Consider the following 26,271-nt stretch of genomic DNA (forward strand, 5'->3'; position numbering starts at 1 on the left):
TTTAGTATTATTTTTAAACTTTTATTTCAAACAATGAGTAAATTAGTCCTCTAATGAAACACAACGACTTTTGTTTGTTAGTTATTAGTGGCTTTTAAAAGCTTTATCCTGGGTGGTTTTGTTGGTGTTTCTATATTTTTGGGCAAGCATCTCAGTTAAGTTAGCTTCCGAATGGATCTAAAATATCAATTATCGCAGTTTTCGTTACGTTAACGATCATATTTAAAAATAATAAATAACGTGAACACTGTTTGGGACATACATATATGAACATTAATACCCATTAAGTGCTAGCCCTGCTACGGTTTTCAATACGAGCAAATACATTTTGTGGGGTATTGAAGTCACTAGATAAATCCGTCCAAACTATGTTAATTTTTGCTACACTGTAGCATTATATAAGACCATTCAATTTAAGAAACTTAAACCGTAGCAGCTTCATATATAACATTTAAATAGAGCTGAGATTCATTTTAGCTTAGCAACTACGACAATTGACATATGACAAGGAACAACTGCAACTGCAAAATTGCGCGATCTACAACAGTAAATGCTACATAAAACATGACGAGAACGGATACCACCAACACACAATTGTCTTCCATCAATTCCAGCATTATTATCGATCCGATCTTACAGACCCTTGTTGAAGTAAACACGCTTGGGCACATTGCCCTGGGTTGTCTTCTCGAGGTCCTCGTAGAGTTCGGGCTCGAAGGTGCGCATAATCGAAGTGTCCAAAGAACACTGCTGGGGAAACAGGGCGCAGGCAGTGGGCACCATAAAGCAGAGGCTAAACATTAAAGAAAAGATATATTAGCTGAAAGAACTAGTGGTCGAGGGTAAATTTACTTACAAGCACCCAACCAATAGGGTCTGGAATGGAGCATTAATCCACTTGATGCGCCTGTAGGCAGGCAGTTTCTCCAGCCTCTCCATTATCAATGGCAGCACCAGCATACCGGGCGCCGCCATCGCAATCCTGGACACAACCACCTCACCTATTCCCTTGATGGCTGCCACTCTGCTCTGGCCCACGACCTCACCCTCGCCGTTTTTCACCTCTATGCCATTGATTATCTCGTTTTGTCGCATCAGAGGAATGTTGACGAAATTGGCCGCCGCCACAGCCGCGAAGGGCACAAATCTTTGGAACAGCGGAGTCGCTTTCTTCGACCAATAGTTCTTGCATCCAATAGCAGCTACTAGGGCCGAAGTCGTGGCGGATACATAAGCCACGCCCAGCTGCGTAACGCTGGTGGGCGAATTGGCATTGCGATTCGTGTAGTTGACAACCGCGTTGAAGGACTGGTTGATGAACTGCCAAAGCACGACGGCGGGCACGGTGCGGTAGAAGGCCAACATACCACCGGTGATCAGCATGCCACCGGGTACCTGAAGATAGGCCAAAAGCACACGGCAATTAGATGAAATAATTATAAATCGATTATAAATCGATTTAAAAAAGCTCTTAAGAGAAATGGAGAAAAAACAACCATATTTAAAGATGATTAATTACACTTAAAGAACAATTTACAGGACAGTTTATAAATAATGAACATATAAAAAGTGTGCAAGTAATCATTTGCCTTTAATATTTTGGCCTTTTATGCAATTGGTCTTGATATCGTGCCTCCCCTGGTTTTTGGCAAACCATTCACAACTGTTCACGCCAGACAATTCTATTTTCAGCACCCACGTGCCAAACCCATCTCGAGACTTGCCTGAAAACTCATGCGACCACAAAAGTTCTGCAGCTCGCCAGTATCCGGATGAAAGGCCGAGTTGTATAGCTTCATGTTGTAGTGCACCTCCTCCGGCTTCAACTGCGGCGACTGCTCGCCTTTCCGGTAGCGTTCCACCATGGTTTTGGCTTCCAGCAGGCGATCGCTGGAGAGGACTACGGTCCGGGGATCCGTCATCCAGGCGAAGTACTGGAAGCGCCCCGCGAAGGTGCTGAGATCGAAGAGCGGCTTGTCCACATCGATAAGGGCTAGGGTTAAAGATTGGTTGGGTCAGTGGGCAAGACTATTCGTATCCTATGGGCTCTCACAAATATCATACACTTTCCAGATTTATTACGACCGGGGTTTTAGATGATGGTAATATTTAAAGTTTGGGTTTGTCTTGAAGGAAGTTATACTTATACTATGTTAACTCAAATATTATAAGCTAGCTAGCTAACTAGCTCAAGAAATCTAGGAAAGAGGTAAAAATAACAGTAAAAGTTGGAACATTTTTAAGTATTGAAAAAATGAAAAAAAAAAATCTAATAATAAATATAGAGGGATTTAATACTGAAAACTTTTTTGTATGAACACATGAGTAAACATTTTAAGATCTTGAAAAGCAAATAATAAGTATTTCCTGCTGTCATAAACAGTCTCATGTTCTCGAAGAGCTTTTGACAAAAAACACGACTAAGCTGATTGGATAATGAGGAGGCTATCAGTGGAATCAAGTGATATGCTTTTTATGTGGTTTATTTGAGCAAAAGACACACAAGCAAAGACTCATTTAACACGGCTCAAACATATTTCCATGACTCCTCTGTGTATGTATTCACTTCTGGGCTCAATTGATTCGATTTTCGTGGGAGCCCATACAAAGTTGGGGGCAATTTGATTCTTACTTGATACCTGCGACATTTTGGATGCAGATCCACTGGACTAACTGCTTGTAATTGCGAGCGACTTACGTAAGCAGTAGCTTTCAGCTGTTGCCGGTTTATTACGGCTCGTTGCTGCTCTTGTTGTTGCTGCTGTTTGTGCTTTTGATCAGATTTTCACCTTAGGTGTTTGCTTAGGGCCGATTTAACAGCAAATGATTCGTGTAAACCATGCACCTGATCCGCCAGCTGTTCGTTTCACTTTCTGCTTCGTAATGCGGTTCAAATGTTCACTTTTTATGTCGCTCGCCGTTTTTTGGCACTCTTCCAATTTGCCAAAAAGTTGTTTTGTTTGCCGCTCTCTGTTTGCTTTTTCTTCAATGAGTTTGTGCATACGCTTGTACTTGTTGTGTACGCCGCAACTACTCAATTTAACACTTCTTTTGTCGAGCAATTTGTTAGATGATTGGCAGCAACTCAGTTGCGTATAAATGCAAATTTCAAATTGTTTACTGCGATGGCGAGGAAGAAGAAGCAGAGTGGCGGGTGGGGGTGGTTTTGCACACTAGTGAGACCGTGCGTGGGTCAGATGGGAAATACAAAGACAAGCATTACACTGCCTGCGATGGATACAAGCAAGCAGTTTAATAAAATAGCTAAAGGTGCATGTCCGCACTAAAATATGCAATTCAAAAAAGGGCATATACAACATACAAGTAACATTCAGTACTTACCTCGAACATCAATTCGACACAACTTTAGTGATTTTTATTAATGATGGTTGCAAAGTCAGGTATTCAGCTCTTCTCTTTGCACAACCTCGTTACAATTGCACCCTGCTTGATTTTAGGACACCTAAGAAATGCTCCAACGCTGATGCTACTCTCAGCTGCAAAATAGCTAGGTTTGCCGGTCTGCACAGCTGGCGGGACATCTCTGAATGTCATTCCCACGAAGCGCCGACACAGCCGCAGTTGTTGCTGCCGTTCTTTTCACTTTCGTTACCTTTGCACTGCACTTTATTTGGCGATTTGTGTGTTTTTTTAACAGCTGGGATATTGTGCCATCGCATCGTGGCAGCAAGATGATGAAAATCGGCGGAAAAACCGGGAGCAGAAGCAGCAGATAATAATAGAAGCCCTGTGCTCGTGCGTGTGTTGTATATGGGCTGAGTGCCAGTGTATGTGTGGGTTTTTGCGAAAAAAAACCGGAAAAGCAGAAACACAGACACGAATGCGGATGCGAACGTAGAAGCGGATGCAAAGGCCACTGCGGATATTATCCACAAACACAAAATGCGAATCCTGCAGGTGTTTTTGGGCTCGCTGCTCTGCGGCATCGTCCTGGGCGCCAATATATTGGCAGTGTTTCCCAGTGTCTGGAAATCGCACTATCTCTTTGGCCGGAGATTGCTGCAGGAATTGGTGGAGAGTCCAGGAAACCACTCCGTGACTTTAATCAGTCCACATGCCGCGCAGGAAGACGTGGATGCTGAAATACCCAGAATCAGGGAGCTGCGCATCGAAGGACTGCGGGAAAACTGGCTCGACATGGGCATGAGTTTCGAGGCCGAGGAAATGCGAGCGCAAAGTGTGATGGAACGGTTCACCCGGCTGATCTACGCGGGCACCACCAATGTGGACATCTTGCTGTCGGATTCCCAGGTCCGAAAACTCCTGACAAGCGGCGAAAAGTTCGACTTACTCATAGTGGACTTGTTCCTAAGCGATGCTCTGCTAGGGTGAGTCTAGAAACGGGTTTCATTAGGTATATACTTCAAATGGAAATCTGTTTTCTTTTAGCTTGGCCTTCTACTATGGCATACCCACCGTTGCCGTCAGTCCCACCGGCGCGAACTCCTGGCTGAATAACATGTTTGGCAATCCCCAATCATCCTCACTGGATCCCAGCAATTTCCTACCCTTCACGGAGAGAATGAACACGAGGCAGCGGATTCTAAACTCACTTATGAGCACCTTTGAGCGCCTGACTTACAAGTACGATCCTCCTTCAGTAAAACTTAAACTATTCCTCAGCAATTGATATTATTTGTCTGAAAATAGTCCTCGTAAAATATCTATTAGATTTAATGTGACAGGATCGTTATTTTTGTGTTCTACAGCTTTTTCCACCTGATCTCCCAGCAGTCCGTGTACACCAATCACTTTGAACTGCTCGTAAAAGAGCTGCCGCTTTATAGAGATCTGACAAAGAATCTCAGTTTGGCCTTGATCAACTCCCATCCAGGCTTACATTATCCACGAGCATATTTGCCCAATATGGTGGAGGTGGGCGGCCTGCACTTGAGCAACTCAAATGACTCTCATTTGCCAAAGGTGAGTTAAAAGCATTGGTAGCTTCTACCCACTAACTTAAATTATTTCTAGCATCTTCTGTCGTTCATGGAATCCGCTCCTAGTGGGGTTATCTATTTTAGCCTGGGCGCCGATGTGGAAACAGCTCAGCTGCCTCAGGAAAAGTTGGCCATTATTCTGGATGTGTTCGGCCATCTCAAGGAGTTCCACTTCTTGCTAAAGTGGGAAAGGGAAGAGTTCACGGCGGACCAGGTGCTGCCGGAAAACGTTATGATTGCTGACTGGTGGCCACAGCAGGCAATTCTTCACCATCCGCAGGTCAAGATGTTTGTTAGCAGCTGCGGTCAGTTGAGCGTTTGGGAATCGATTAGTGGACAAAAGCCAATACTTGCTATACCCATTCTTGCCGAACAGGAGGTGATGGCTAAGCGCTTGCAGCGACATGGAGTCTCCGTGGCCGTGGGCTACGACTCGATAGCTTACGATTCCCTGCTCCACGGGATAAGACAGCTCACCCTGAATTCCAGCTATGTGGAAAAGTTGGGTCAACTGAAAGAACGACTGATTAGCAGGGACTCCACGCCAGTTGGAAAAGCAGTGCGAAAAATACAGCTTATTTTGGAATCTGGAGGAGCTGACTTTCTAAAATCCCACGCCAATACGTTAAACTTTTGGAGAGCTGAAGGTGTGGATGTTTTTTTGATAATAGCAGTGGGCTTTTTTGGAATTTTAACTATTCCCTTCCTGGCCATTTGCTTTATACTAAGAAAATCCTACCACAGCCAAGCCGCGCAGGATCAGCCACCATACAGAACCAACCTAAAGGTGGTTGGCAGAGTTCATAGCTATGGTGACCAGGGGAGTGGTAGATCTACCATGGGAACAGAGTCGCTCAGGAGAACGCGATCCGCTCAATCTTTATCAGCTCGGTCCAGCTCCTCGAGCATGAGCTCCAACTCACCGACGAGTCCATCAACAGCGTCCACTACGCCACTGGACCTAACTCCCCCACCTCCGATTCAACTGCTCGGACAGGTACCGCCCTTGCAGTTGTACGTGAATCAGCAGCGGATATACTCAAGCGATCGAAAGACATCACAAGAGGAAGCAGAACGAAGGTTTTCATAACGATATATATTTCCCGACGGAACATATTACTAAAACTTACGGTGGATCACATAGAAAGGATGTTCGTCTCGATTTCATAACCTCATGTTAGGACTAAGGTCGTAAACTGGCCTAACAAGAGGACGGGAAAGCAGGGCTTTGGGGTGGGGATTTATTCACTGGACAATCCATAATTATAAAAAAGTTGCACACTGTCACTGCGTACGTGGCCCAACTATTAGGTCCTTGATTGTTCACGGAGTACATTCCGATCCCATAATCCGTGTCACAAAGCGTATCCACTAAAACTATGAACCTATACATCAAAATATCGTCTAGTTTTAAGTGTGATTTTTGTTAATAATTGTGGTTTTGTATTTCGATAAGTTTTAAAATTTATAAATTGTAAATATTTTGAATATTTGTATTGCGTGTGAACGAACGTTCAAACTTTGAACAGAGGATATTTTTACTGACAAAGTATACCAATAAATTGGGTATTTGAAATTGATTTTATATTCTGATATTAATGTCAAAACCCATTACCGCTATTCCCTTCAATTAAAATTTCAATTCAAAGACTGACATCTTTCGTATTTTTTCTAAAATACAAAGCTGGATAGAAACAAATGCGGTTAAACTGCAACGGTTCAGCTCAAAAGCAACTGAGTATTGATAAAATTTCTATCTTACTTTCGAGCTGAAATTAAAATCTTAAATGTTTTTATAGTACATATGTATAATGAGGTTCCCTTTTTACGATGGGAAAACTCGCTGCAGTTTTAAATTCGGTTTAGTTGTTCTGAATACTTTAAAGTAAGAATATTTTATAAAGCCATGTATGAATTGTTGAATAAAATATAAAATAGCCTCTCGGTCTGAAATTTGTTTTCATAAAGCATCAACTCATTGAATTCACATATAAAATTATATATCATCGTTTATTTGAATTCTACTTAAATTCCTATACCGTTTCGCACATTTCCATTTGTTGCACGTTTTGTTTGAACTCTCCTTGCACAAATTCAAAATTCTTTTAGTTGGCGTAGAACAGTTAGCGTTAATTATGGTTTAATATGGCATCTCGGGGCAAGGGGCGTGGCTAATTAGTCGACTGCACTGGGCTAATGTCGGCAGGCTTTGATGTGCATGGCGGCGTGTGCACTTCATTTAAGCCGAGTGAGCCTCAAGTGTCTCTGAGGATGTGCCGCGAATGTGGATGCGGCTGCGGATGCGGATGCGGCGGCGGATGCTCCGCAAAGGATGGCAGGATGCCAGTTGTGGCAGCAAAGTCACCTGTTTGCTTTAATCAGTCCACACACGTAGACAAAGGGAAAACGAAAGCAGGCGAGTGGAAATTCGTGGGATGCATGTGTGCCCTGTGGGTGCTGCATTTTCACTTGCTTTCCTCCTCCGGCTGCCTGTTAATAAAACTGTATTTTTGCACACATGTAGGTAAGCTACTGAAGAACCCTGGGAGGAAAATGCACACGCAATCTGGTTTACTCTCTTTATGCACATATTTTTGGTTAGACATTGGAAATTTGATATGTTAACCACAAGTGACATGATGGACATGACTCCGAGAAATCAAGAATAATTCTGGAGCCCAATCTTCATAGACTTGCCCGAATGGAGAGGAAAATTCCCAGTCATATTCAAAATATTCCGATTTTTTAATTTTGTACTATTTTTTCACGTTTAAGCTTGATAACAAGCTTCAGCCCTTCAACTTTTAAAGGCAAGAAGTCATATTTGAACCCATCACAGGCGCTCATCGGATTCCAAGTTCAAGCCCCATTAATGGCGGTCCACTTCTACTCTATTTCGCTGTCAGCTTTATAGCCCGACAGTCCTATTTGGTGTTCCATCACAGCCACACTTGTCACAGGGGCACAAGACTGGGAAAGATGGTGGATAGATGGTGGAAAGGGGACCAACAGGAGTGGAGGCCATGGGCTCGACCGCCAGTCGCGATGTCAACCGCAAGAAGAGCGGCAGAGTCAAGTGAAGACTTCTCGCATTGACAGGCGGCCAGAGCAGTCGGCCGCAGCATGAACACATGAGAAGGGGGTTGTACACTGTCAGAAAATATCGTAACTTTTGGCTAGAGCTAAGTTTTCCACTAAATACAACACTTCCAAGAGTGAAAGGGAGCGTTTCCGACCCAATTACAGTACATATATTCTTGACCAGGATCACTAGCCAAGTCAATCTGGTAATCCGTTTGAATCTCAGGCACCAAAAAAGCCAGATTTAGCATGCCCATCCAAAAACGTAAAAGCAGATTAAAAATCTGACAGATTAAATCTGTTAAATCTGTAAATAAATTAAATATTTAATGAAATATTTAGTTTATTAAGTATATTACAAATACCAGTCTTACTACTCGTAGATTTAATGATCAGCATCTATATGTTATAAATAGAAATGTTTGTAGAATCTAATTTTATGTTTTTATAAGGCGTTATATGAAAAGATTTAATTTTAATTTATATATATTACATTTTTAATTATGATGAAAACATTCCAGTACGCCTTTTACTCCTTAGCATTATGTTGTATTCTGCACGTTTTTTTTTCTATTGAATTTAGAAAAGGTTTTTTTCAGCGCACTGCAAGAATTTGACATTCCGAGGTCTCGGGTTACGGCCATGGGAACAGAAAGAGTTCGAATTGGTTTTGGCCGCCACTGGGGCTTCCCCTGCGCGCATCTCCGTCTCCCATTAGCACTGCTGTCAGGGTTCCATGGGGATTGGTATTGGAATCGGGATCGGGATGCAATGAGGAGGCACGGCATCAAAGGCCCCATTGACGGAGCTGCCGAGTTGTTGTCATCATCTGTCCAGGGGCGGCTCCTTTCAGCTCCTTTGAAGTGGGGCTGCAAAATTAATTGCATGCTACACAAATCCCTCCTCGGCCCATCTGGCAAACTAAAAACTAAGAACTCTAAATCAACAATCATCATAACTATAACTTCGTACAGAACCAAAGGAATGGGGTAGGGGGCTGAACAAGGAGGGGAGCATATGTGCTGTCAACATGCTGCCAGTTGCCTTGCTCGCTTCATTTCCCTCCCCTCCCTCGGTATTTGCAACACTTTTGTTGGGAACACACTTGACTCTTGCCACGGCAAATCCCACGCAATGCACACGGAAAAAAACTAAACTCAAAACAGGGTGGGGAGTCTCTCTGAATTCAGCACGCTTTTTGAGGATCAAATTTATTTCGATAGATATCCATATAGATATTATTATTATGTTGATATTTAGATATATTATGTTTTATATATAATTAGTTGTTTATGTCATACTGTATTGGTTTCTATAAACATTTTTGACTTGTATAGCTCATAAAGTATGTCACAGTGCAGCTCCAACACGGACATGTGTCATGCTCCCCATTGCCCCGCACATGGAGTTTCCGGCTTTTGTGTGCATTTTGCACTCTGTTTCAATTTAATTACTTTGGAGTTTTGGAGTTACGCAACGAGGACAGGACAAAGTTGGCCGGGATGTAAATGGAGCAGTGGCCGAATGATTTAGTTGTCCTCAATGTCGACCGCTGCAGTCTTCAATTTAAGATTCATAATTCACAAATTAAATTAAATGTGAGGGAAATCCTCAGCTGAAATCCTTTGAAAAGGATAACAAGGGAAGTGTTCCTGGTTTCGTTTGCGCAAATTTGCATTTATCGATTGGAGAAGTCGACAGGTCCGAGCAGAGGCTTTCTCAGATTTCTGGTTTTTTGCTGCTGTTTTTTGGGTGACACACAAAAAATAACAACACAATTTGCATAAACGTCAACAGCAGCAAAAGAAAAGATACAAAATGCGGCAGCTGTTGCAGCAGCAAGGAAAAACAACCTCAGAATAAGTAAGTAGGGGGCAGAGTATATGGATAGAATGAAACCCACGGGGGATGGCGTAGGGGCCTCCTGGCGAAGTTAAGATAGAAAAACCTGCTGCCAGTGCTATAACCCGGATCAAAGTCCGCAGGTATCACAATACCCCAAGTGAATTATCTTTCAAATGTTAGCCAGGATTTTGGAATGTATAAGGATATGAAAGGAAAGCGGCAATTCAACAGAAATGCAGTGTTCAAGCTCAGAGATTCCATGGTTCATATAACAAATTGTATTTAGATTTAAAGAAAGTTAATTTGTAGGAAACTAATTTAATTTATTTCTGGATGTAAATGTATTTTAAGTCTAAGTCCAAGTTGCGAAGTCTTAGGTACAAAATGACAAGCAAGAAGTAATGTTTTTCATTTAGGCGAGTAAGTTTAAATGCAACTTCCTCGATTTCCTATTCAAATACTCAATAAATATATTTATTTCTATATTGCTGGTAAAGTAGTTGCAGCATTAAATTAAAGTTTGGGCCGTAACGAAGTGTTGATTTACCGATTAAAATGCCTCGATGTTATTCAGTGCTACTGAGTACGTAATTAAAGCACATAGGTGCACCTAGTGGGGTACTCACTTTTATTACTCCCCTGCGGAGCAGAAACAAGTGTGTTCGCAAAGTTCTCCAACAAGTCTCCCCATGTCCTTTATTTGAGTACCCAAGTACCAAAAGTCCAATTTGGTTGACCAAAAACCCTTTCCCACACTTCACATGACTATTTTTGGGCGAAACTTTATTGCGGCTGTCACGGTTATGAGTGTGTTTGCTTTTGTTGCCAACCTTAAAATGCATTCGAACACGGCTAAAACTTGCCCGTGGGTGTATGAGTGCGTTCAGGGGGCGTGGCACTCCGGGGGCGGCAACAGCAGGAAATGTATCCCATAAGGAGTAGACCAGAAACAGAACTGTGCAGTGCAGTGCAGTGCCGAGCGGAAGGCACTTCCTGTGGATGTTCGAGTGTGCATGTGCTCCTAGTGTCCTGCCCCCAATCCCCCAGCTCCCCATTCACCATTCTCCATTCCCGCCCCCGATCGCTTCCTCCGCCTGGTTTCGCTCGATGCAGATAAGAGGCATATACGCTTGTCAAGATTTGCTTTGATGTCTTTTTCATGTGCCCGACTTGGGTGCGGCCAGCTCCATGTCCAATGCTCCATCTCTGCACAGTGGAAAATGCAGCAGAGGAAATTACATAATACATAATAAAATTATTGTAAATATGTAGATATTTTTTTTTAATATTAACTGCAGCTCTAGAACAAGGCGCTATGCAGCTCACATCAAACTGTTTCTTAGTATTTAACATTTGTTTTAAATCTCAAGAACTACATAAAATCATTTAATACTCAACATTGAGCCTGAAGTAACAAGTTCAACACCACAAACAAAATGTAATGACCAATTTGGTTCTGAGCACATCCTATAATGGGCTGGTATGCATTTTAAACTTAATTCAATTGTTTTTCGCGCAGTGAGTTGTCGCTTAGCCCTACCGCTCTGGTTCCCTTGTGTGTGGGTTGACAACAATTAAAAAGTGACGGGCAAGACAAATCGGCGGGAGGGGAAAGGGGTGTGGATGCCAGGAGGTCTGCCAACTTAAGTAGCAGCAAATACACAAAGAGCAAATTCCCTTTAGAAGCATTTCAATTGGCTTTGGCTTTGGCTTTGTTTATGCGAGAGATTCCCCCGGATAGCGTCCTCGAATTTGCTTTGAAGTCGAGCATTTCCATGGGTCCGCCACGGTGTGAGTAAGTTTTATTTTTGGTAGCGAAGAGATTTTATTGGCAAAAGGGTTGGGAAAGCGCTTTGAAGTTCAAGTGTAGGCGCAGCAGCGGCCCCATTGATATATTTATTTCCCCACACAATCGCTTGCTTTGTGGCCGTCGCAAATTGAAATATCGCATCAATTTGCCATGCGGCCGTCGCGCTTTGTAATAAAAGTAAATAATAATTTAATAAAAAGGCAGCAAAAAGCACCGCAAACTACAAAACGAAACACCGAAATGTGGCGCAAAAAAATCCAAAATCGAGTGAGCAAAATCAACCATTAAACGCTGCCGGCAAAGAACAAAGCCGAAGCAACCGACCGGCAAAAAGCCGCCAACAGCTGGCCCAAATGCGCAAAAAGCCAAGAGAGCTGCTCGGCGGCCGGGTGGCGGGGCGGCACTATCACCATCGCCCTCTATGTGTCAGTTGGCCGACAGCGACCCACCTTCGAATCTGCCGCGCATGCGCACATTTCCGATGTGTGTGGCTCTCAGTGGTGTCAATAAGGAAAGGCCTGAACTTGCCGATAGGAAGGGTCCATCGATTTTAAATCTGCTTAAAACAATATACTGGAAATATAAGAAATCAACATATATTAAATATATTTTATTTACATATGTATCTATACATGTGTATTCTGAATTGGCATTGGTAACACTCAATACTAAGTTAAATAAAACTCGTTCATTGATGAACTCATAAATAGTAATACTTTTTGTAAGGCATTGCATTTAAATTGGACCACAATATACAAGACGTTTTAAGTTACGAAAATATTCCAGTACTGTCTTAATAAACTCCAAAAATCTGAAAGAGGGAAAAATGTCATTTGCAAACTAAAAATTCATTTCGTTAAACATAAAGTCAAGGACAATACTACTAGATTTCATTCAAAAATCAATTGAATGGTGTTAGTAATATAAGAACAGTTTTACCTCTAATCAATAAGTTTATAATTTTTTAAAATTACTGACTTATTTTCAATGATGTATTGGTCTTTTACGATTTATGCGGGAAAAAGACAAACTGGCAACACTGGAGGTACCCCGCTTGAGATCTCCCGAGATGCCGATGCCAACCGCTTCAAATTGATTTGAACGAGCGCAAAAGCTTTTGGACAAGTTGATAAGAGCGGCGATCCAACATGACCGTTTTGCCGCTTTTATGGTCGGGATGTAACCGCTTGGGCAATATCCAAATACCCTTTCCCGACACTATTGATAAGCATAAATCTTCCTCTTAACACTCGAGCTCAACTTACTTAAACTTTACGGTACAACGGCTTAACCAGACCAGACATTGTACACAACTTATGCAGCCCTTGATAAAAAAAGTTATAATCCTAAGTATAAAATATCTAAGGGCATTCCTGTACTTCGACTTGAGTGGCCTTTCGATTAGGTTTTATCGTACTTTTTTCGCACGGGTGGCTTTCGACGTGGCTGAACTGTCCAGAGAGATCCGACTCTCGGCCGAGATGGCGGTGCCACTTCAAAGGAAGTGTGATGGGCGAATGTGTGAGGCGGCCGCCTGCGGACCGGCCTGAAATGAACATGCACACTGGCAGGCGAAGGGGCGGAGTAAATTGGGAGGAGGGGGAGTGCCTGGAGCTGGAGGATCGGGTCTGTCCAGCTAATCAAGCATCAACTTCATCATCATCAACGCGGATGCACCGTGAACAGTTACTCATATAGGAAATGCATGGGTAATCGGAGGAAAATGAGCGGCTTGCCTTTGATGAGTTGGAGATAAAAATAGTTTCACAGTTATTATGAGGATGCAGAAATTAATGAATTTTGCTGTATTTCAATCGTTTTCCACACACTACGTCTGTGATACCTTTCAAAAGATTTATAGTGTTCATTTTATGACATTGGAAAGAAAAATGCATTTCTTTGCAGAATCAAAGTTGGTATTGATTGATATAAAGGTGGAGAACTCCCTTCGCAACAAGTTCATATATGCAAATAATAATAACAAGATATAATACTTGCAATACTCTTTGGAGAAATTGGGAAACCTATGCTAGAATAATATAAAATAAGGTTACTTCCATCTGCGCATGCGTGAGTCCTTTTGCTCAGTCGCATGGCCAACGGGTCGTATGAGTTATGGCAATCGAATGGGCACACGTGGCCGACGGTCCAATAGCCAGTAAATCAAACTTTTTGGCAGGGCGTGTAAACAGTGTTATAAATCAGAAAACCGCAAGCACCCACCAGGCAGCGACCATATTGTCCATGGAGGAAAGCAGACAGTTGGCAGACTGAAGTCGGACGAAAAGACACCCACACAGGCGGGAAAATTGGAGGCGGATTGCAATGCGCCAGGATGCAAGTGACGCATAGTGCTATTAACATATTGCCAGGCTGGAGTGGGTGGCTATCACATTCAGTCGGTGCATGCAAGTGCGTGCCTAAGACTTGAGGACTCTAGAACTTGAGAATTTAATGAAAGCATAACACTGGCTAAGCAAGATATTTCGCTGCTGCGTGATATAGTTGTTGATTTTAGTTATACTATGCACACTATAAATTAATTTGTATATACGGGGTCGAAAACATGATGGACTCTTCGTTGGCAAGAGGATAGAAGGCATGACATTTAATAGCAGTGACAGAAATCCGTACTAATTTCCATTCGTTTCTGTGTATTAAGGGCCATTCCCCTTGCATGTATATATAAGAACAACGTTCGTTTAAAAGGCTTATTAAGGTTGTGGAAAATGGCCTGCCATCAACTAAAGTACTCAGTACTGTGCGTGTTCCTTCTGTTTCAAAGCACATTCCAACAAAATGTATCTCTACAAATGTTAAAGGAAATTGATAGATACACTCCCGATAACTATGTACTATCATTGTTGAATATAGAGTTAATTCTCTTTGAGATCTATGCCGCTAAGGCAATCGAGAGTAGTATTACATTGGAAAGGAACTTGATCACCGGCACAGGAGACCCCGAGGCAAGAATGGAAATCCAGAAATGGGGCTTGAGATATAACAAAGCCTCGAGGGCCAAGTTCGAGATGGCTAATAAGGTGGCTGTGTCTCAGAGACTACCGTTATCGAAAAAGTTACGTCTGATAAACGAATTGCTGCTAACGAGTGCCAAGAAGTATGATGTAGCAAAAGATGTGAGACCCTCAATATCAATGGACAATTGGTTGTCCCCACATTTGGATGATGTACTCGGCTCCTTTGTCCAAGCTAAGAAGACAAACGCGGCTGAAAACATTGTAGCCCTCAGTGGAATGTCAGTTACTCCCCGTTGGAGTACTCCTTTCCAATCGCAGATAAACAGATATTTTGTCAAGAAGCATGGCACCGGATATGGCTCAAAAGACCCCTTATGTGTGCCCATGATGCACTCCTTGGCCATGTTTGAAACAATGTCCACGGACGAGGCCAAAGGAATATACATCCGATTCTCTACGGCAAACATGGGTATGTTGATCCTTCTGCCAAGAAAAGGAGTCAGCTGCAAGGACATTTTAGACAACTTGAGCAACCAGGTCAACGTGGAAATGAACGATCCCAAGCATATTCACTTGATACTGCCCATATTCAAGGAGAAGTTTGACTACAATATAGCTAAATTCCTCAATGGAATTAATATTTACGACGCGTTTAAAGATTCCGGGTTTAGTTCGAAACCCAACATAAAAATCAATGATTTTAGAGTCAACCATGGTGTACAATTTGAACCCACCCAACGTTTAAGTAAGCGAAATGCAATTTCATTCTCTTTCTTTCACATTAACTAATTAATTTATTAATTAAATTATTAATGTATTTTATTCCATCTCTTAGATGTAGTTGAGGATATTGATACTCAAAATGCCCAAACGTTTGAAGTAAATCGCGCATTTGTGTTTGTCATAAAGGATAGTGACTTCGTGTACGCAGTTGGTCGAGTTGAAAACCTAGATGGACTGACTCACAAAGTGAATTGCTCAAAGAAATCCGATGATCTTAATTCATAAAAAGTTTGTTTAATATCGATGCATTAATAACATGGTTGAAGCTTAATACAAAGGCAAAATATATAAAATAGTTCTAGAAACAATATTGTGATATTTTATATTTATACCCGTTACTCGTAGAGTAAAAGGGTATACTAGATTCGTTGAAAAGTATGTAACAGGCAGAAGGAAGCGTTTCCGACCATATAAAGTATATATATTCTTGATCAGGATCAATAGCCGAGTCGATTTGGCCATGTCCGTCTGTCCGTCCGTCTGTCCGTCTGTCCGTCTGTCCGTCTGTCCGTCTGTCTGTCCGTATGAACGTCGAGATCTCAGGAACTACAAAAGCTAGAAAGTTGAGATTAGGCATACAGACTCCAGTGACATAGACGCAGCGCAAGTTTGTCGAATCATGCTGCCACGCCCACTCTAACGCCCACAAACCGCCCAAAACTGCGACGCCCACACTTTTAAAAAATGTTTTAATATTTTTTCATTTTTGTATTGGTCTTGAAAATTTCTATCGATTTGCAAAAAAACTTTTTGCCACGCCCACTCTAACGCCCACAAACCGCCCAAAACTGCCACGCCCACACTTTTGAAAAATGTTTTAATATTTTTTCATTTTTGTATTGGTCTTGAAAATTTCTATCGATTTGCAAAAAAACTTTTTGCCACGCCCACTTTAACGCCCACAAACCGCCCAAAGCTGCCACGCCCACACTTTTGAAAAATGTTTTGATATTTTTACATTTTTGTATTAGTCTTGTAAATTTCTATCAATTCGCCAAAAAAAATTTTGGCCACGCCCACTCTAACGCCCACAAACCGCCAAAAACTGTCCTTCGCACTTACACTAGCTGAGTAACGGGTATCAGATAGTCGGGGAACTCGACTATAGCGTTCTCTCTTGTTTTTACATAGTTTTAAGAATCACGTATTTATAATGATGTTAGTGTGTTTAAATTTAAATTAGTTCTTACTATATGGTGCACTTTTTTAAAACCCTACAGCGTATGACCCGTGTCAAATGCATTTTGATTCCATTTCATACTCCTTTTAAAAAGTAAATTATTTTGGTTGAGGTAACTTAATCCACAAGGAAATCCCTGTAAGTAATTAATGAATCTTCCGATCATTTGTGTCAGTCTACATAAGTTATTACTTATTAGTAGTTGAACATTTTATGTTTTGTTCAAATTTTTATCGAGTCAAATTTTACTATATAACAAAGTATTATGGTTCCAGTCGCGTTTTATTAATATTCGGTGTTTAAAATAAAAAATGAGATATGTGCGACAGATATAAATTTAAAAGTGCGCCAATAATTAGATTAGAGTTTGGGCGGAGATGCAGTTGCAATTGATGGGCTGATGAATACGGATATGAAATGGAACAGAGTTCTCGATTGGAATCGAGTGCATATATATGCCATACCATACCATACCAAGTACATGTAGAGTGTTCGTTGAGTGATGTACGCATGGATAATGAAGCAATGACGGCATGACTGACAAAATGAGGCGGCAACCTCTATAAGATCGGAGGGTTCTCTCAAAGGGGCAGCCGCCCATGCACGACTCCACTCCACCGGCGACTTGAGCTCCGCTTGCGGCTAGAGCGTTTAATTAAAAGGCAACAAAAAGAAGAAAAAACGAAATAATGAAAGTATATATATATGTATGTATATACATATGTATGTATAAGTATAAAGAAAAAGGCGGCAACTGAGGCGTCGGCCAACAGTTGATCATTATCAGATACGGCAGCGTAGATAATGCAGATACAATCTTAAGTTTGGGGGGTAATAGATGCAGTGTCTGGGCAGTGTCTTTAAAAAATTATTATTATTTTCGCTTGGCCCCAAATCCAAAGTTCCACACCCTCCTCATGTCAGCTGCTTGTAATTTACGAGTAGACACCAGAATAAATGAAAAACTTTATTTTGGTCAAAAGCGCGTGGAAAAATAAATGAAACAGCATAAATTGTTACTACTTTGCTTGTGGTGCGACCAAGATTTCCACTTTAGCTCGGCGTCCATTCCAGATTTCTGTGTGTTGCAATTTGATTATTTATTTTGTTTAATGTATTCGAAAGGTTAATTTAAGTTTGAGGGGGCGTGAACTAACCAAATGGCATCGGCAGGGGCTTATCTCTATTGGTTCCAGCTCATATATATGTTTATAGTAATAAGTAAGATGAAGCAAAACACATTATTTAAATATCGCTATATATCTCCTTCTATCAATGGTTACATGCAAATTTCGAAAGGATTTCATTGAAAATTGCATAACAAATGTCTAGACCAGATATATGATTATAGGCACGATGTTTGTTTCGCCTTCAACCAGTATTATGGGATTTACACCGAAAAGCAGATGAAAACGCTTTGCAAAGTGACTCAAGTTTCAGACCTGCAATTTTAAATATTTTATATGAGTTTCTTGGAAGCAAAAATTAAAGAAAATATTATCTTCAGATCTTCTAAGTATTCAAAGATTCCTCAGAGATGCTTCTTTCCTTGGAAAGAATTCCTGAAAGCACACAAAACACATCCCACTACCAACCGCCACCCCACACTTAAATCGCTTTTATAGCTCCCATTTAATCTATCGCTTCCCATCATGTTTTTGGCATCATTAATCTGGTCATTAAGTCCCACAGAAACCGTAGACCCATAGATACAACAGATCCGCTCCCTATATACATACATACATACTCGTATATATGAACATACATGCCGAGCCTAATCGTTTGATGGACATCGATGGACGGCGGACTCTTGTAAATGTAAAATCGTAAAATTCCAGTTGAAATAGGCGGGCGAAAAGCGCCCAAAAACACTCATAAAACGACTGATTGGAATAGCTTCATTCCGTAGGCAGCAATTTGTTGCCTCGTCGCTGTTGTTGTTTTGATAGAATTTTAATGTTTTCAACCTAATAAGCAACAATTGGTTGCACTACCCATCTCTTGCCCTTTTCCAATTCCCCAATTCCCCAATCCCCATCCCGATCGCAATCAATGCACAGTTACAATTTCCGCTTTGGGGCAGCAAACAAAATTTTCCCCGCACCAAACCAATATGCATCTTGTGCTTTTCGTTGTGGGCCGCGTTTATCAAAATTAATTGAAAATTTTCGTCGTTTTTTAACGACTTCTGGGTAAAAGTCATTTGAGCGCCGAGAGGTGGGGACTTCAAAAGCCAAAGGCCTGTTGCACATGCTACCAAGGGACTGAAGATCTCTTTGAGGCTCATTTGGTTCTCCGGACCTGCCAGTTTTATGGCCTATAACACAATATAATTTCCTGTCAGTCAGACGACGAATGCCAAAAACTACTATTCATAATTGCTTTGGAAATATGTTTATAAACGCGTCCCACTCATCCACCATTATTGGGGGACAACTTCATTCGAATTTTACGACAACCGTACAAATACTATAAAATATAAATATTTATGGCCAGTACTTACAACAAAGTTAATTTATTGAATAGTTTCACAGTGTACACGACCCTATGCATATGATATTTATTTCAATTTCGTTCATTTACGACTTCCAAAAGAAAAATGCGTACTTTTTTCGTAGAGCCGATCGTGAATATATATATATTTTAATGAGATCCAGAGCCGTTTCGATTGTGACGCAAGTTGAAAAATATATCTGCTTATCTAATTTATGTTCTCCCCATTATTTACTGAATAAATAAGAACAATTTTTTTTTGTCTAGTTCAATGGTTTAATGGTATTTGAAAAAAATAATCATTGATTGCTGAAATCTATTCGAGATAATTAATATGGTGCTAAAATTTCTATTTTAAACGATGCTCTTTAATGATTATTTGGACGATTTGCAATACGAAGAACGGAAGAAAACGAAAATATTTGTATAAAAGATGCTCCTTCTTTTCGAAAACATTTAAATTACAATCTAATTAAATAAATAGACTTCATGAAATTGCCCCATTAATGCTGTGCCCTGAGAAGCACCATAGCTTGCGGAAATACCGTTCGAGACAAGGCAATTATGTTTATCTCCTGTAGCTAAAATGACCCCCGTAACCTAATCAACTCCCCAATGCAAACACACACGCCGCATAGGTCCCGATTAAACTCGGCTAACCCTTCAAAAACTCATCAGCATTGCCAATATGTGTGAGGATAGGGAAATGTCTGTGGAAAGCGGGGAAAACTGGGCAAAAAGGCGGGGGAAAGTGGCACACAACGAATCGAATACTGCCTCCTTGTCAATTACAGCGACAGTTGCCATGGCCGTCACTCCGTCATCGTCATAGTCATCGTCATCGTCGTCGTAGGGGCAAATGTCAGGAACCCTTTATATGGCCGGTCGGTCAGATGTGAACAGGAACACAGCCCACCGAATTGCAGGGCCGCCAGACATGTTCCACTCGTTTTTGGGTAATTACATTTGCAGTCCTGTCCTTTCCATCGACTTTTGTCAAATACAAAGCGGCAAAATGTTGTGCGAAGTTCAGCAGAACTAAGTGCAGGGGTTGCAGTGGTAGGGGCTCGGATGCGAAACCGGAGAAAACATAAATCAATATCGGCTACAGGGCGGACAGATCCCCGACATCAATCAGGGGCCCGCATCCGAAATGAAGGGAGCGCAGGAGACGAGTCCTCCTGAAATTAAGACGATGGATCAATGTATGACGAAGGCACCACAAAGGAGGCTCCGACAAAGAAAGACAAGCCCCAGACCCGAAACCCTTTTGTTAGAAGGAGGAGGTTCCCTCTGCCGCCTTTGTGGAGCCCCTTCTTGATCCCCTGCCCCTCCGTTCGATCGCGTGTTCTTCTTCAATTACAGCGCCATTATACCGAAAGCCGAAAACGTTTTACGGTGCGAAAGCCTGCGGACCCCGAGGGCATAGTTAACCCCTTGGGAGCGGTCTACTCTATAATATGTCTCTAAAATATATATATGTAATATCTCTATAAAAAGTTTTTTATAACGACACACCTGTTCCTAAATATTTAAAAATAATAGTATATGGTGATCTTCCTCGTTTCGGTTCCTAATTAAGATGTAACTTTTTGTAACTTGGTAATATCTTATGTTATTTATTAATCTACTTGGTACTCAGTCGAAGTTTCCTGTTACAAACAAACTGGATACTACACAAAATTAAACATGTTATTAGGTAGTTCATCTAACTTACTAAAATACCTATACCAAAATATTTTTGTTACAACTTTTGATTTAGTTTTATAAAACATGTAAGTGAATTCAGATACAGGACAAATTACCGTACAAATATTATATTAATATACAAGAATTTTGGTATTAATTTGAATATTTAAAACTCCCTAATTTTTCAAGGTTGCCACATGGGGCATCAGTGGGTTAAAGCCGATCACCGCGGGTTCCTTCCACTTGCTTCGATCGCCGAAGAAAGAAAGAGCTTTGTGTTTCTTCATCTTTTTTTGCCTCTGCGGCGTAATTCAGGATTCTCCTTGCTCTGTTATTATCGGCGGGCTTGAGCTTGGGTTTGGGGTTACTTTTTGGTTGGTGGTTGGTAATTGCCCTGATGTTCAAATGTTCAAGCTCAGCAGGCGGCTTCTTCTGCGGAGTGTAAACTGGGGCAGGGGCAGCGGTCGGGATCAAATTTAAAAACAATCAAATTTTTTTCTGTTGCAGCTATGCATAGAGGCAAATTAAAACCGGGTATTATCCGAACACGTGTATAATCAAAAACTGATGGTGGAGGGGGTCAAACTTCAGCTTGAAAGGTGTAAGCCAAAAGAAAGCTCTGAATTCGAGGCGTGGAATTCGCTGCCATCAAAGATGTTGCTCTAATAATTGCTTCTTTGTATGCAATACTTAGATTGGAAAAAAAGCTATGCAAATTTATCACTCGTATTGCAAGTATATGTTGCACGCATTAGCTATTAAATGGATCATTTTCTAAGCCAAAACCATATTTCTTTGCGGTAAAATGTTGTTTGTACAGTTTAAAGATAGCAGTGCGTCTTTAAAAATGTAATGTATTTTTTTTTATTCTCCCAGTTTTATTAATATTATTTTATATGAAAACAGTATTAGTAAGGTAGAGAATTGTAAAAAATTGAAATATAAAATATATTAAAAATATATTTTTCATTTATAATATATCTCTTACTTGTTACGAACGAGAGTTCCATCATACCCGTTTTGAATAGTAGAAGAGAAAACCCGCTTTACTAATTTCGAGTTCGAAATTGAGAGAAGGTATTCGAAAGAGAAAGAGCGGCGCTCGAAGTCGAATTTCGAACAACAGACGTTTTTTCGATTCTCGAACGTCTCGCATTCAGATTGCTTTCGTCCGTTGATTCGAAAAGACGTGTGAACTGAGACTCGGAAAGTATCCGACACGGATCGGAAAGTATCTAGAAGATACGCGTAGTTTGGCCCACCAAAACAACTACTACGACCGAACGGATTGTTGTGGCCAAGTGAAGTTATCGTTAAAATTGGAAATTTATCAAATGAATAAATGTATCCGCGAGATACGCCCAGTGAAGTTTTAATTCTCTAGCCGGAGAGAAAAATCAAGTGTGAAAAGCCAAAGGGAAAAACGAAAACCCGCCCCCACAACAATAATAAAATCAACCGGTACGCCACCCCCCAAAAATTGACGTCGCAGTCGCCCTCGTCGCAATCGTTTGGAAATAAATCGTGTTTTTGCATTTGTTGTTTTTTGTTGTTTATACGCCAAGTTATTTACGTCGTCGCAAAGCAAAGAGAAAAATTAAATAAATAACAACAAAACGGCTGGCGAAAAACAAATCGAGTCGGCGAAAATGTTTTACAATTAAAATTACGCGCGCAGCGGGCACAAAGGTACCAATATACGAGTGCGTGTGCGAGTACGAGTATCTGCAAGATACACACACGTAGATCAAATAAAGCAGCGCAATATGCGCAAATTAAACTAAAATGCAGCACATCAGAGCTGTAAAAACTTTTACGACAGCGACTACGACCGGTAACTTGCCACCCGCACAGTCGAAAATAATACCAGATACAAATTAAGGTCGCCCAGCGGCAGCGCATAAACACGGTGGAAACACGGGAAGTGGCTGTGGAAGTGGAGGATTCTGTTTCCTCCTACCTGGAGTATATTAGTCTCAGTTCTCAGATCCTTACACAAAAGGATAGCCAGCCAGGGAGCGCAGAACGCACACACAGGGCCGTAAAACATTTTGGGCTGCTGCTATACTGCAGGTCCCCTCCTCCCAGGACTCGTAAATTTCAAGCCCAACCACCACCACCACCGTCACCACCCGAAAAACGGAAAAATAGAAACACCGAAAAATCCAAGACACCGCCAAGTAACTGCATCCTCAACCCGCTTATATATACAACTATATAGGTACATATATCCGAGCAGCGATGGCGGGCAACATTGTCAAATGGTGGAAGCATAAAATTCTCGGCGGCTACAAACAATTCTCAGGTAAGCGAAAGCCAAGCGTTCTCAACTTGTTTAGTGAATTTCCAGATAGTTGGCAGCAGATATGGAAAAGATGGATGTTAATGCTCTCGTGGGGAGAGACAGCTGGGCGATAGCATTCAGGGAAACAATTTGTGGGCTACAGCCAAGTAAATTAATTTAAAGGTTGAGTGCGACTAGGATTCCCTGAAAGTTGAGGAAGAAATTTCAAATTGCAAACACCGGTTAGGGTTATTGTAAAATATACAATTCGTGCCTTTTAATTGCATTTATTAATAAAATAATTGCCTACACCAATACCCACCTACCTGAATCCAATACCACTAATCTATGCAGTAGGTTTTCCTTATTCATTATCCTGTTGCCCCTTGTCGAAGGCCATTCCCATTAACATACGACTATCTGGGCTGAAGATCTAAAATATTACCTTCTCCCAAACAATTGTTCACTCACCCGCACACAGATATTTGTGTGTATCTTCCATTACCATTCGAATTCATTGAGTCAAGGGCTTCTCCCACATCCTTTTCCAATAATTACGGCGAACAACTAAAAGTTGAAAATAAAATGTAGGCAATCGGCCGGCTGCATTTTTATCTGGAAGATACACAGCCGTTCGTTCGCTTGTGGTCTTTGGAAATGGAAATGGGGAGGAGAGTGCCGGGGCAGCGACACACAAAAATAGAACAGAAAATCGGGCATGGTGCTGAAGAAGAAAAACACAACGGCAGAGCAGATCAAAAGGAAAGCGACCCATGGAAAATAAATAGAATTTTTGGAAGCAGATCGAAGAGGCGAAGGGATCGCGATCGCGAACGCGAACGCCATCAATAGAACTGCTATGGGATCGGCTCCTAAGTCATGGGTAGCATATCATCGACGTAAATAAACAAGGCCCACGTTCTCGAAGTGGGATCCGATCCGAATTGGAAATGGAATATCGGACGACCTTTCTGCCAAACGAGGAACGTTGATGTCCGAATCGCTGAAGTAACATCAATCAATCAATGTTCCTTAGGTTCCTTTTTTCTGTCCACAAATTCATTGGAAATATTCTGGGGCCCCCTTCCGCCTCTTTACTTTTCTCGAGTATTTTTTCCATTGGTCTGTTTTGTTTTGTTTTGAAGCCCCAGAGAGAGATTTCCTCTTCGGCATCGGCTGGCAATTGGTCTGCGCCAATTAAATGCCAGGCCAACACTTTGAACCCTTTGCAGGACGACAAGCCCCGAACACTAATTGCTGGCAGATGCAGGGGGAATTCAAAGGAAACCTCCAAAGGCACACCGAAGCATGCAACTTCAAAGAAAGCAGCCTCGAAAACACTACACAACAACAAACGGGAAGAGAGTCGGATAAAAAATGAAAATCAAGCGAATTGAAATGCCGACGCCGTTTAAAAACAACGTACGAACATTTCTTACCTGTTGCAGGTAAAACCGAAGGCAAGTCGATGCCGCGATGGAGGTGGAGTTGGCCCGTTGCTGATGGATGTACTGGGAAAAATTTCACTGTCCTAGGACACTTAAATCCTAGAAAGTGGCATTGGGTCATTTAAATAATGTGCAAGGTTACAAGAGAATGGAGAGAATGGACATTACTCAATTTTTGCACTAATAAAAATCCAAAATTTTATTGGTGTACATAGCTAGTTTAATATTATGCCAGTAACATTATAATGGAGGCTTGTAATGCATGTAATATCCCTCAGAAATCATCAAAACTTTTTCCCCACAATCATTAGAGGTTGACTAATTATTTCCTGTGTAGAAAGCAGCAGCTGCTGCGAGGCCAAGATACTGATGCCGACTCATACACAAAAACCTTTTAAAACCCTCACATTGATAAAACAACAAAAATAACATTGGACATCAGCGGCAGCAAGTCGTCGAGCCGCCGCCGCAAGCAAAAATAATAATAACTGAGCGGCAGGCGGCAGAGTCGTTGCAAGCTCCCCATCTCCATCCCGATCCCCAACTCAATCCCCCACTCCATCCGCAACCCCGACTCCAACCAAAACTGAAAAACTCCCCAACTCCATCTCGAAGATACATCCACAGCCACAGTCAACCAGTTCCGCGGCCAGGCCAACTATGCCAAACATCTCGGCAGCGGCTACACAAAAGCGGTTTAGAGACCAACCGACGGTCGACAGATGGACAGACGGACGGACCGAGGAACGGCGATCCAGCGATCCAGCAAGCGTACTCTGTTTGTATCTTTGAGATACACACCGCGCCGATGCTGCGACTGCCAAGCTGCGCTTTGCGCTCTGTTCAAAAGATGCGCTTTTTGCTTTGAGGCGCGGCACCAGAGGCCGTCTTGCACAGTGGTTGAGAATCGTGTGTTTGAATGGGGATTATCGTGGGTACTTACGGCCAGGGAACCCAAACTGAGAGGCTATTGAGGCTCCGAAGATTTTAAGCAGATTAAATACGATTTAATAGACACGTTGTGAAGATGCATTTAAGCCGTACTTACGTGTGGGATCGGCGTATTTGATAGATCAGATACTGCACTGTTAATTTGTTCTACTTATAAGTTGTTATAACTGAAAAAGATTTTTTTCTCTCATGTTTATAACATCTAAGATATTTGATTTGGAAAGTTTGATCGAAAGTTTCATATGGAGCCTTTTGTCCTACCATTTTAAGCCAGAATATTGCCACTTTTTAATAAACTTTAACTTTAAAACTTATACTCATAAATTTATTTGTATGACTTTTCATTACATCGGACTAAGTAAACTATAACATTTGGTTGATTTTCATTGGCACCATATTTACTTGGGTTTATTTGTTGGTAACCACTGTATCTTCTGCGGGTTTCACAACGTTCGCCTTGGCTTTTCTTCGATGCCGTGCTGTTGCTGTTTCTGTTATTATTATGGCTGTGGTTGTTGTGAATTACGGTAGAAGGCAACAGGCGGATCGCGTCGGCATTGCCTTCATGACAGGCCGAAAGCAACGTGGCTCGAACCGCACCGGGCTCAAATCGCAGCCCCGAGGTCCGGGAAGCGGGCTCCAGCTCTAGCTGCCACTACCAACTTTGACTTGGTACTTTTTGGCTGATCCGCAGAACTCGAGAATTGGAGGGGGATGGTGCTGGGTATGGGTATGGCGTTTGGGGTTTGGGTATGGGAGCAATAGCCT

General features: G+C 41.7%; 5 protein-coding genes and 1 long non-coding RNA gene across 7 annotated transcripts in view; 4 read left to right on the plus strand and 2 right to left on the minus strand.

Annotated features, from left to right (window-relative positions):
• LOC6534989 (sideroflexin-2) lies at nt 1-3,152 on the minus strand. Its single transcript, XM_002095623.4, has 4 exons — nt 2,633-3,152; nt 1,725-1,993; nt 857-1,395; nt 1-793 (listed from the first exon to the last, which is right to left on the minus strand). Exons 1-4 carry the CDS (start codon nt 2,646-2,648, stop codon nt 634-636), a joined length of 984 nt encoding a protein of 327 aa, XP_002095659.1. The 5' UTR covers nt 2,649-3,152; the 3' UTR covers nt 1-633.
• A 403-nt stretch (nt 3,153-3,555) lies between these two features.
• LOC6539664 (UDP-glucosyltransferase 2) lies at nt 3,556-6,541 on the plus strand. Its single transcript, XM_002086514.4, has 4 exons — nt 3,556-4,349; nt 4,411-4,605; nt 4,731-4,944; nt 4,996-6,541. Exons 1-4 carry the CDS (start codon nt 3,904-3,906, stop codon nt 6,049-6,051), a joined length of 1,911 nt encoding a protein of 636 aa, XP_002086550.3. The 5' UTR covers nt 3,556-3,903; the 3' UTR covers nt 6,052-6,541.
• Nucleotides 6,542-12,845: 6,304 nt separating this feature from the next.
• LOC26535191 lies at nt 12,846-13,693 on the plus strand. The gene is given in 3 exon segments (XM_039373880.1): nt 12,846-12,876; nt 13,103-13,288; nt 13,291-13,693. Coding segments are annotated over 3 exon segments (264 nt in total). The 3' UTR covers nt 13,338-13,693.
• A 695-nt stretch (nt 13,694-14,388) lies between these two features.
• LOC6534991 (accessory gland protein Acp76A) lies at nt 14,389-15,766 on the plus strand. The gene is made up of 2 exons (XM_002095625.3): nt 14,389-15,420; nt 15,511-15,766. The coding sequence occupies exons 1-2, from the start codon at nt 14,427-14,429 to the stop codon at nt 15,681-15,683; spliced, it is 1,167 nt and encodes a 388-aa protein (XP_002095661.1). The 5' UTR covers nt 14,389-14,426; the 3' UTR covers nt 15,684-15,766.
• Nucleotides 15,767-20,869: 5,103 nt separating this feature from the next.
• LOC120321586 lies at nt 20,870-21,881 on the minus strand. Its single transcript, XR_005561288.2, has 2 exons — nt 21,809-21,881; nt 20,870-21,266 (listed from the first exon to the last, which is right to left on the minus strand). It is a non-coding gene; the product is annotated as an uncharacterized LOC120321586 (long non-coding RNA).
• A 103-nt stretch (nt 21,882-21,984) lies between these two features.
• The window catches only part of LOC6534992 (protein naked cuticle), a 40,980-nt gene continuing 36,693 nt past the window's right edge, over nt 21,985-26,271 (plus strand). Inside the window, exon 1 of one of the 2 annotated variants that reach the window (XM_015195483.3) lies at nt 21,985-23,125. In XM_015195483.3, the coding sequence (XP_015050969.2) occupies nt 23,062-23,125 (64 nt within the window). In that variant the 5' untranslated portion in view covers nt 21,985-23,061. The remainder of the gene's footprint in view (nt 23,126-26,271) is intronic. The other variant, XM_002095626.4, reaches the window with a different exon arrangement.

The sequence above is a fragment of the Drosophila yakuba genome, chromosome 3L (genome assembly GCF_016746365.2).
Source record: "Drosophila yakuba strain Tai18E2 chromosome 3L, Prin_Dyak_Tai18E2_2.1, whole genome shotgun sequence".
Taxonomy (NCBI): Eukaryota; Metazoa; Arthropoda; class Insecta; order Diptera; family Drosophilidae; genus Drosophila; species Drosophila yakuba.

Bases quoted from the DNA above. Each gene is read 5' to 3' on its own strand.
- LOC6534989 (XM_002095623.4), bottom strand. The intron at 1,396-1,724 runs GCAAGTCTCGAG...GCCTATCTTCAG, and splicing joins GTGGTCGCATGAGTTTTCAG to GTACCCGGTGGCATGCTGAT. The intron at 794-856 runs GTAAGTAAATTT...TTTAATGTTTAG, and splicing joins ACCCTATTGGTTGGGTGCTT to CCTCTGCTTTATGGTGCCCA.
- LOC6539664 (XM_002086514.4), top strand. From the start codon at position 3,904: ATGCGAATCCTGCAGGTGTTTTTGGGCTCGCTGCTCTGCGGCATCGTC. The intron at 4,350-4,410 runs GTGAGTCTAGAA...GTTTTCTTTTAG, and splicing joins CTAAGCGATGCTCTGCTAGG to CTTGGCCTTCTACTATGGCA. The intron at 4,606-4,730 runs GTACGATCCTCC...TGTGTTCTACAG, and splicing joins TTTGAGCGCCTGACTTACAA to CTTTTTCCACCTGATCTCCC.
- LOC6534991 (XM_002095625.3), top strand. From the start codon at position 14,427: ATGGCCTGCCATCAACTAAAGTACTCAGTACTGTGCGTGTTCCTTCTG. The intron at 15,421-15,510 runs GTAAGCGAAATG...TCCATCTCTTAG, and splicing joins TGAACCCACCCAACGTTTAA to ATGTAGTTGAGGATATTGAT.